The sequence below is a fragment of the Haliotis asinina genome, chromosome 4, assembly GCF_037392515.1.
Source record: "Haliotis asinina isolate JCU_RB_2024 chromosome 4, JCU_Hal_asi_v2, whole genome shotgun sequence".
Classification (NCBI taxonomy): domain Eukaryota; kingdom Metazoa; phylum Mollusca; class Gastropoda; order Lepetellida; family Haliotidae; genus Haliotis; species Haliotis asinina.
The window spans coordinates 70,354,543-70,365,913 of record NC_090283.1 but is presented as its reverse complement, the minus strand read 5'-3'; the positions used below and the strand labels follow the sequence as shown (position 1 = coordinate 70,365,913).

At 39.2% G+C, this 11,371-nt stretch overlaps 1 protein-coding gene across 1 annotated transcript; it reads left to right on the top strand.

The window, feature by feature from the left end:
• The first annotated feature begins 2,477 nt into the window (after nt 1–2,477).
• Nucleotides 2,478–4,102, top strand: LOC137281132 (putative nuclease HARBI1). The gene is made up of 4 exons (XM_067812261.1): nt 2,478–2,490; nt 2,623–2,743; nt 3,387–3,509; nt 3,886–4,102. The coding sequence occupies exons 1-4, from the start codon at nt 2,478–2,480 to the stop codon at nt 4,100–4,102; spliced, it is 474 nt and encodes a 157-aa protein (XP_067668362.1).
• Nucleotides 4,103–11,371: the final 7,269 nt, after the last annotated feature.

The window sequence follows — 11,371 nt, the reverse complement described above, 5'->3', positions numbered from 1 at the left end:
GGTGTGTTGGGCAAAGGGAGCACGATTACAGGCCCCCAGCGCCCTCAACCCCCAGACTCCCGTCCTCCACCGACACAGGGCCGCAACCCACGGCAAACGGGTTGGTGGACCAAATATGCCCCCGGGTCCACAACAGGGGTGTTGGCGAGCTCTTGGGGTTACCCAGCACCCACCACGAGGAGGTGGCTCGCCACGGGTGCCTCCCCCGTCATGATATTGCTGGAACAACGCTAAGAGCGACGCAGGAAATACTCACTTTATCTTGGATAAATACATGTTATGAATTGTTGTCTTAAAACAGAACAATGAGAATTGTCAGATCTCAACAGATTTTGTTAGAAAAGTAGTTTTACTGTATGCTTTAAAAATGCACACATGATGATCAAAGTAACCATGTTTGAAATTATGCATTCTGTAGATGCACATTACAAGTGCAAAAGGTAAATCCTTCTGTAATCGATATTCGATCACACACCGGAGAATGCCATGAATGTTATGCACACCCCTGACGTCCGTCTGGAACCCCCTAAACACTCGACATTTCGAAAAATATTTACAAGGAAAATATTCATCCATGTCATGTCATTAAAAGAGAACATGTCAAATTCTTCAAAAGAAACCTAAAGATACGTTGAAGTCAATGATAAAGAATGTTTGAAAGGCCAAGTACTTTCAGAGCCTGTGTCATTGTCACGCAAGCGTCTAATGTTGTCCTTAAGACTTACATGAGATGGGTGTAATATTATCTTCTCCTGACAAGGACTATTTGGAAGCGTAATAGCTTAATCAGAGGTTACATTGGACACATCTATACGAGAATATAGCTTGTCTCTACTCCTGAAATGATAGCAGAAGTTCAGACCGTGGATTCTTATTACGATCACTCTACAGTGCACAGCCTCCATCAGTGACACACCATCAATTACTGCTCTAAAGCAGTTTTACATTCGGCTGACCATGCGTCAAACCCAATTAAATATTTCACATTTGGGGTTACTTTAAGAATAAAACATTTCTAATTTCACAAAAAGACATGGTCCAGTTTCCAAACAAACAAAAAACAAACAAAAAAGACCCCCCCCCTGAAAAAAAAGACAAATTAAGAAAACCCCAAAGCAAAGAAAAATCCCTAAAAAAGCCCCCCCCCTAATCAACTACTCCCTCCCCCCAACCCAAACCCCCTAAACGAACACACGCACGCACGCACACGCACACGCACACACACTCACGCACACTCACACACCAAAAAGCAAATCAAAGAAAAAAACAAAACAAAAAAAAAACAAAATAAAAAAATAAAAAAAACGTTGCAAACCACATGACGTCATGGCGTAACAAACCCATTGGGTATCATTTGTTTAATAGATAGATATTGAGACAAAGGGTGCCATTGGAATTTCCCACGCAACTAATGGTTATTCAAAATTTAATTAAATTTTCAAAATTTGACATTTACGTACACATGTGTAAAGGCAAATGTCCACTAGGACATCACTCGTACCTGAACATTTGTCAGCCTGGACGACTTTAGAGGAGTTCTTCGGGTGCTGTCACCTATATGTTTGACCTTCACCCTTTGTTTTGAAGTTAATCAATCATGTCTCTCTGCATAATATGAATTGATATTAAACTAACACAATGTTGTTTATTCCATATTTCTTCATAGAAATTAATTGCCAAGAAAAAACTTGGCAGCAGAGCGACATCCTATGAGATCAGTGATTTATCAAGTCAATCAGTCATTTATCAAGTCAATCAGTGATTTATCAAGTCAATCAGTGATTTGTCAACTCAGTCAGTGACTTATCAACTCATCCAATGATTTATCAAGTCAATCGCGATTCATCAACCCAATCAGCAATGTCACTGTCAGATATGACCACCATTAGTGTTGATGCATACGCATTGAAGATACCACGTAACAGAATACCGCCGTTGGAGACGTTGGTCCAGATGACAGCCAGCGAATGTTCCAGATGAACTAATGTTGCCGTGAGTTCAAGCTATCTCATCCCAGATCTTGCCTGGAGTGAATAGAAGATCTGCGCCTAGATTTTCGAAGCTCTCTTATTCTGACGTAAGAATAAAACTGTCGTAAATGCATATTTTGGAAGCTATCGTAACACTTACGATATCTCAGCTGTGTCCAAAAAGCTACGACTGGTACAGACCTATCGCAGCCTTATTTCATGGCCGTATCTTGAAAAAAAGATGGCGGCCTACATAGAGTTATGAAGTGATAAAAGTTCCCCGAGCGTTCAGAGACCGATCCCGTCAGCTGGACACGCTTGATGATGCCGAGCTCATTAGCAGATACAGACTGCCGCGTATGGCTATCATGCATGCAGCTGGTTGACATGGTGGAGCCTTTTCTCCTTACACCCGGCGTTCAGTGCCCCTGTCTCCAGAAATTCAAATATTAATCAGATTACGGTTCCTGGGGAAAGGCTGTTTTCAGGGTGAATTATCCGATATGCATGGCGTCTCACAGTCAGTAACGATACGCGAGACACTGGACGCCCTCTGCCCTGTACTTCGGTACGTAAAATTTCCCAATGATATCGCTGCCACAAGGACTGTTAAGTGCAAGTTTTTTGCCACTTCTGTTCCCTAATGTAACAGGAGCTATTGACGGGACCCTTATCCCCATCAAGAGGCCTCCAGACAACGAGGATGCAGTGTATGTGTGCCGAGAGGGCTATCATGCCGTTAACATACAGGCCATATGCGATGCAGACATGAGGTGTGTTTGAAAATACCCATTATTGAAGCAAAGACAACTTCAAACAATAACATATCCACGCTAAAACATCGACAACTGCATAATACGTCTTTCCACTTGGACAAACCATCGCATCTTGTAAACATTAAAGACCTTGACCCACATTCAGGCTCCAGTAACCAATCATATTTGGGGGTTCTGCTTTGGGTTACGAAATTAGACATGAGGAAAGGGGCTCTTTATGGGTGTTTGTATGTTTTAGATCGGGACATAAATGGCCAAATACTTTCATGATTAAGGTCAGTTTAGATCATAAGATTAACTGTTACAAAAACATTCCCATTATTAGACATAGAGAGGTAACCCTAAACAATGTTTACGTATGATGTTGACATATTTGTGTTACACTCTTCAAATTTATCAAAACCTCCTTAAAACCATAAAACTGATTAATTTGTGTACAAATACCATAAAATAGTAGTATTGTTTCTGTCCCTGTCAGTATGAATTTATGTTTCTTAGACCTTCAGTTCTTTATAGATACATGTACAGAAATGTCAAGTAAGTGTAATAGTCTCTTCTGTGAATGCGTTGTTTCGGAAATGATACTGAAAATTTAATAAGTAAGATTAGTACCAAATCATGTTAATATTCTTATTAACAGGTTTTGGAATGTCGTCTCCATGTGGCCAGGATCGACTCATGACTCGTTCATCCTGCAGAATTCTGCCAATTTGATTGAGTTTGAGACTAATCCTCCGGACGGTTGGCTTCTTGGAGACTCAGGGTAAACTAATATTTTACATGCATTAACATTGTGGTTAAAGATATGTTTAATGTTGATTGCAATAATTATCAAAATGATTTTATGTGTACTTGTTTTGACAGGTACCCATGTAGGCCATGGCTGTTGACACCTTTCACAAATACACACACCCAGGCTGAAGGGAATTACAACAATGCTCACTGTCGAACCCGGAATGTCGTGGAAAGAGCATTTGGCCCATTGAAGTCAAGATTTCGGTATTTACTTAGAATGTTATAGTCAATAACTTTTACATTGTCTCTTTTAAAAAGTTGAAGTATAATATGTTAGAGTTTAAAATGTTTGGATGTTGTTAATCATGAATTATGATATCAAATAAAGTAATAACTGTTGACAGTTGCCTCCACAAATCAACAGCAGCACTGTGGTACAGTGTGAAGGTTAGCCACAATATAGTGTATGTCACTGCACACCTTCACAATCTTTGCATCGACCTGAGACTGCCACCATCACCTGAGGGAGATGAGGAGAATGTTGATGAAGAAGCACAGCAAATCCACGGTGCTGCTACTGCAGCTGCTAAAGATGGGCTAAAAAAAGGAGGCAGCTTGTAACCAATGTCTTCACATAAATGTATCAAGTGCGCACACTAACAAATTAATTGTCAAGAACGACATCCCTTGCAAAATCATTAAACAAAATCAAATCACATACGAGGTCAAAATTTGCTTTATATCACCAATCATAAAAGATCCCTCCACTTTGAATGGAATCTGAATGAAAGTAAGACAGGTACATTAACACTAGTCTGCTTGACATAATTCCAACATATTGGACTGAATTTTATCATTCTTAAAAATTCCTAAAGAATGAACAATTTCTGGTCGAAATGTGCTTACCATGATAAACAGTTACAAGTTCCTACCAAATGTGATGAGAATCTGAACAAAGGTAAAGGTGTTCAGATCTGAACAAGAATTACCAGGGGTAGTAAGAACCACTCACACACCAAATAGATTAAGAAAATTATATTTATTCAATGAAAAAGTGTTCCAACTACAGCTGTAAATGTAATTTTATTCTGTATCACTTGCACTTGTTATTCAATGATTTGATTAATAAAATGTAATTACAGGAGACAGTGATAGGTTTGTATTCTTTTGCAGCGCCAGGCGATCCTCCTCAACCTGCAGACGGCGTGTCTCCACTATGAGAATTTGTTTCTGTACTTCCAGTTCCAGCACTCACCTTATTCTCCTCCAGCAACAGAATCTGACTCTTTGGTTTCACTGAATAAAATATTTTACATTTACTGTATAAGTATCGCTGATGGGTTAGTTCTAAAAAAATAGACATAATTGTTGTATCAAATCACAAAGACAAACATCTCTCCGCAGCTTGGATAATATAAGAACCACTGTAGCCACAACAGTGTAAAAATGGACTATTGATTATTACAATCACTTACCTACACAAGGTATTTCTTCAACATTTCATACGTTAGAATTGTATATTAGATTCTCATTGCAAAGTTTTCTTTATGCAATTGCAAATTACCTTTTGCATTTTCATTCCCAAGTGTGGTGCCAGGATTAGCCATTGCAAGTCAACATCTGGAATGATTCAATTAAAATTGAAGGAATACAGATTTCATTTTATTTTCAACATCATTTAATAATTTGCATAATTACTGGGCTAGTTTAATATTACATATATGCTACTATGACAATAAATATGCTATATTTCATGACTTATGTTACCTTCAGAGGTGGGGTGTACATTTGTAGCTTGTGTAACAGTGACAGTGCCAGATGTAGATGCACGGCTATGATGCCAATCGAAGTCATTGCAGCAGAATTTTCTGAAGGGACTGTGGCATCTGTAAAATTATTATTAGTTGTCTATAATGAAAATACATAACCTGAGTATGTTGGTCATTACATATTCTGTGCATGAAAAAGTGCTCAAAATGTGTTTAAAAAATGAGTGAGTGAGTGAATTTTATTTTTACGCCGCACTCAGCAATATTCCAGCCATATGGCAGCGGTCTGTAAATAATCGAGTCTGGACCAGACAATCAAGTGATCAACAACATGAGCATCGGTCTGCGCAATTGGGAACCGATGACATGTGTCAACAAAGTCAGCGAGCCTGACCACCCGATCCCGTTAGTCGCCTCTTACGACAAGCATAGTCGCCTTTTATGGCAAACATGGGTTGCTGTCGGCCTATTCTACCCCGGGACCTTCACGGGTCTTTAAAAAAGGATTTTTTTAAGCAGTCCATTGTTTGTAAATTAAGAAAATGAACATAAGCAACATCATTGTTTTGATCATTTTTCATCAACCTTATCTGTAACTTAATTTGGTGATACATGTTCCATTAAACACATATACTACGTGCTGGTGTAACCTGAAACCATTTGTTATGAGACTTTGCAATGCTGTTGTATATACCTTCAAATGTGAATTGTCATTAAACTGATATTGCTAACGTCAAGAAACTACAGTTGCGGATGATATGAACGTTGAATCCTGCTAAATTAGGATTGGGATAGTGCACAGATACTAGTGACTGTATCATAAGTTAAATACTTATGAAAGTAGACTTAAAACCCAACTCACATCGCCTCCATTACAAATTTATCACAAACATATTCATTTTCCCTCATACTAACATTCTTCACTGTCAATACCGCCTTCACACCCGTCCACATGACATTTCGGCATCAATGACAAAATCTACAGGGAGAGAAAATATCAAATTTACATACTACAGGAACAACAACAATTGACAATACAAAAGGCCACACATTTATCTAGGAAAAAGGACATGCTCAAAGCTCAGACATGTTATGATGTTAGAAATTAATACAAATCAAATTAGAAACCACACTATTTCATGCCAAATATTGATAGCCAATAATTAACAATTACATGTGTAAGTATTTATTTCTGATAACAAAATCATACCATCTGCTCAATATCATTGAGGGTCTCTCTGTAAACGGTGGTCCCCCACCAGTGCGATTTGCATGGCGTTTGATGGAAGTGGCTTTCTTCCTGGTTTGGCTCCTGACAACGTAACAGTTTATCATTAATGCCATGGTGCAAGTATACATGGACAATCAATCAATAACATCAACCTCAGGAAAACAATCAAATTCATGATTTATGCAAATTAGGTAACAATGTCAAAATTTGTATTGAATGCACTTCTTCGTATTATATTCCCGCCAACATTCAAGATTCATTTTATTCTGGCTGGAAATATTGATGTTATTTGACATAATGCACTTTTGGACGGATGAATGGACACATGGACAGATTATTGGAAAGAGCGCTAAACTTTTATAGTTAAACTATCCCATGAGCATATGGTAGCGCCAGTAGGGGAAAATGATCACATTTCTCGTAGGCCTATTTCTTGGATAAAATCCTTTAACTTTTTTATTAATTTTATGAACTATACTTGAAACATAGTATTTCGATATATGGGATAATCATGTATAAAAGAAGTAATACAAGCACTTCAAGTCTGCCCACTTCTTTTTAATTTCTTCCCATATTCGGTGGACAGCACTGCTGGCATTTATTCTGCATAAAAGGAATAGAAAAGTCACTGGAGGCATAACAATTTATTAGACTGTGAAGCAAATACCTTGAACAATGGGGTAGAGTTAACTGCAGTTCACAGAAAGGTTAATAATACAGACATCTGTGGTGTTCAGACCGTTTTGTGGCCTATGCAAAAACAATTGAAAAAACGAGTGTCAACTTACATTGCTATCACTTCGTCCCACGCTTTCCGTTTGGCTTTTAACGTGACGGTTGATGTGAAGCTGCTGGAAATTAATTGATACCGCTTCGACACCACTGATACCAAGATGGCTGTCTCGGAAGCGGTCCAGTTGGATTTCTACGGTTTCTTAGTAAATATGAAAGAAGCGTCTGTCGGCGACTCCATCTTTGTTTACATTCACGTCTGCTAGTAGAGTTCTAGCCATCTCATCCCAGATCTTGACTGGAGTGAAAAGAAGATCTGGATCACAACTGATCTCCACCAGCCCATGCCTGTCGTAAGAGGCGACTAAGACAGTGTAGTGTTCATGCTCAGTGACTTGGTCAACACACGTCATTGTTTCCAGTTTGCGTAGGTCGATGCTCATGATATCACTGGAATGTGCGGTCCCCTTGTTTACTTCTTGAAAGTTTGCTGAGTGTGCTGAGTTACACAACCAACACACAAATCTGTGAGATACATTTACAACCTCTCTTAATTTTTCTTTGACATTTTCCAGTCTGTCTTGCCACTCAAGTCTCTTCTCTCGTTATCTCGAGAATAAATCATTGTAATTGCTAAACACCCAGTAACAAATGCAGAAGCAAAAGATTCCAGGAAATAACGAGCTAAAGCAGCATTTAGTCTGCCAGATCGATGCAGTGGTTTATCTCTGGATATGCATTGATGTTAATGTGTAATGTTCCGTATATGCTAGTCGCCCACAAATCACATCATCTCTCAAGGCAGTTTGAGTTGTGAAGGAAATTGAAATTAGGACTTAACAACAGACAAGTTTCAATCAGTAACAAAACATACTGTTTCCTGTTAATGGCAATCACTCTGTGCAATAACTATCGATCTTAAGGATTTGCGTCCAGTTCGTATTTGTTCACGCATAGCGTGTTGTTTGGCTGATGGATGGTACTGTGAAAGCGGGATTGCCACAGATGTACAGAGTATGATAGGCGGGGAGAAATGTATTAAGGTACACTTTACGTATAACGATAGTCAGGATCACGTGTTATCGTACCGTAGTCGTATAAGGATTGGCAGGGTCAGGTGTGATCGCACTGTAGTCGTATAAGGATTGACAGGGTCACGTGTTAAGGCACTCTTAACGCACAAGGATAGTTAGGGTAACGGATTAAGGTATTGTCTTTGCATAAAGACTGTTAGAGTTTCGTGTTGAGGTACTCTTCACGCATATGGATAGTCAGGGTTTCGTATTAATGTAAGAATTGTCAGGATGAAATGTTGCTGTTCTTGTACATGATTGTCGGAATGTTTCACATAATTAATTAGTCAAGGTAACGTGTAAAGGTAGTCTTCAAATGTAAGGATAGTCAGGGTGAAGTGGTAAGATACTCTTAGTTTGTTGTTTAAATCGTCTTTTAATTTCAATTTCCTTCCAATCATTTTAACACCCATAATTTGCTTTTTTCCGATAATGTTTGCAATGCCACATGCATGTGCAAAATAAAAACAAATCCGATTGAATAGTTTAGAAGATCTAAACTTTAAGGTCGATTTTCTCGAAAACAGGTTTTTGTTATTTAGTACACTCTGGTTTTCAGGCGTCTGATTCTTCCTTCTCACTTTTGACTGGGCGGTCATAGGTTGCTCAAAGGTTAGTTGGCGCGACCTTCTGCTAGTGTTTGTTAGATTTAGTTAGACTCAGACTCTTAGAAGTGTAAGGAATAATACTGAGCCAAAGCTGACTAATACTGGTTCAGCCCCTTTCATCTTATCCAGCAGTGCAACCATGTATTAGGGGAAATATGTGATATTCTGGTAAATGTCTAAATTACCTGGCAAATATCTAAAAGCTGCGGTCCAGTATGTCGTGGCAAGATTGTTTACTCAGCAATGTGGCAGCGGGCTGCAAATAACACAATCTGGACCAGACAATCCGGTGATAATGCATGCCCATCTCCACTGACTGAGGTACGATGACATGTGTTAATCCTGTCACCGAGCCAGACCAAATCTGACCTGGATCTGACCTGGATCTGACCTGGATCTGACCTGGATCTGATGGCAAGTTGACAAAAGGACTTCGTAACGTTGTTCCTGGTGTGCCAGCACTCGATGTGAAGAACCGAAGTAAGTGAATAACTTGGCAAATAATTATCCCAATGGACTAATTACAAAATGCACCTTAACATTATAGACTATCCGGTTGTTTGGTTCAGTAGAGATATTTGCTTCGTCAACATTCTGTTCTTTTCAACACTGCTATTATGTATGGAAAAAATATAACCACCGGTACTCCATTTTGTACTGTATACTTGAGACAATAGCATTGCCGGTGGAGTTACTTTGTTTACAAGTAGCATCCAACGCTTATGACAGATAACAATCGATCTCATCTATGCAAATAGAAGCGACAATACCCTTTCCACAATTCTAAGAAATTTCTGCTAAAAGTACTGTCGATTGCACAGTTGTGACTGGATTGTGAAATGTTGTTGGTAAACAACTCGAATCTGGGTCAGACTGCTAAAACGGTGACAGACCATGTGTTTATGATTCACGATGACGTAATGATGACAACAGGTGTTCGCGAAAGGTTGAGTCTGTTCTACCCCACAGGTGGTACAGAACATCGCCCAATTACAATTTAAAGGTTAACTAGGGATGAAAAATATGTCATTGACTCTGTGATGACACAGATAGTAACGAAAATGGTGAGAACGTCCGGGCCTACCACATTCTGCTATAACAAAGTATGTCTAAAAATGTCTTTGCCGATATCAGATACAACTCAGAGAGGGTCGGTGGGATAGTGTAATCGTTAAAGCGTTGCGTCGTCACGCCGAAGACCCGGGTTCGATTCCCCAGATGGGTGAAAGGTGTGAAGCCCATTCTGGTGTCTCACGTCGTGATAGTGCCGGAATATTGCTAAGGTCGACGTAAAACTAAGTTCACTACAACCCAGAGTGATGACTAAGTGATGACAGAGTGATGTCTTCACCCACACCAAACACAGAACAGGTTACCGACATGTAGCCTGCCATGCTGTGTGTAGTGTAAAGCTTGCTTGCACGTGTATACTGTCAGACACCTATCTATACATAAACAAATATCAGAAAAATATAAGTAGGACTCTCGTCCCAGCAATACAAACAACTCGACATTGGAAAATACTGAGCTTCACAGTCACCATACTCTGGCTGACTCAAGTACTTGATTGTTTGGTTTGGGCTTGCTGTTCATCCCGGATTGTCAGTTCTTTTATGTACTGCTTGAGAGAATTTTCGTTACCCGATTTTAACATTTAATTCATAAATATTTGCATACTTTGACACAATCCTCAACTTTCTTCTGAACATGGCTGCTGAAGCAAAATTAATACACAGTGATCATGTCCATACTGGCACAACAGCGTAAAAGAAGAAAACACTATGTATGATATGTAATACTGTGGATGATATGTAGATATACGTTTTGTTTCCCGAGGAACAACACCAATGACGTCATCACAGCCACTAAGTGTATTTCATTTACCTCAGACACTACTGATTATCATTACTGATCTTCGCGGAAAGTATCATCTTACAGGAAAGCCATGTACCTGCTCCCCAGCAGGTAGACGTATAATGTGCATATATTTGCATATTGTTTGTCCTTCGACTGTCAATAGACACACTCGTTAAGCGAATGTTTTCACGTTAGATTCGTATTAGATATTAATAGTTTGTTGGGGAGTGTTTGACTCGTTGTCTTCTTCAAAATATGGAGATTTTTATGTGTTGCAAGATGAAAAAACCTGAGATTACCCATGGCTTCCTAGGAAATAAAGTTCGCTCTTCTCCAATGTGCTTTTGAAATTTTAAATCGTAATTTCCATTAGAAATGATTATATTTGGCATCTTAGAAAAGAAAGACAGTTTGCTCAGTTTGTAATAAAGTACAGTTCTGCCCTTAAAGTACGACGACAGTAGTCCGAGTGTTTTGACTACTGTTCAGGGCAAAACTGTCTGCATAAGTCTGCACTGTACCCTGGATGCATCTACGGCTCGGTCCGAAAATGTTATTACCTCCCTTTGCGGGGTCGCATTCTCACAATCAGCCAATTAGCTAAGCCACCGTTACAACTG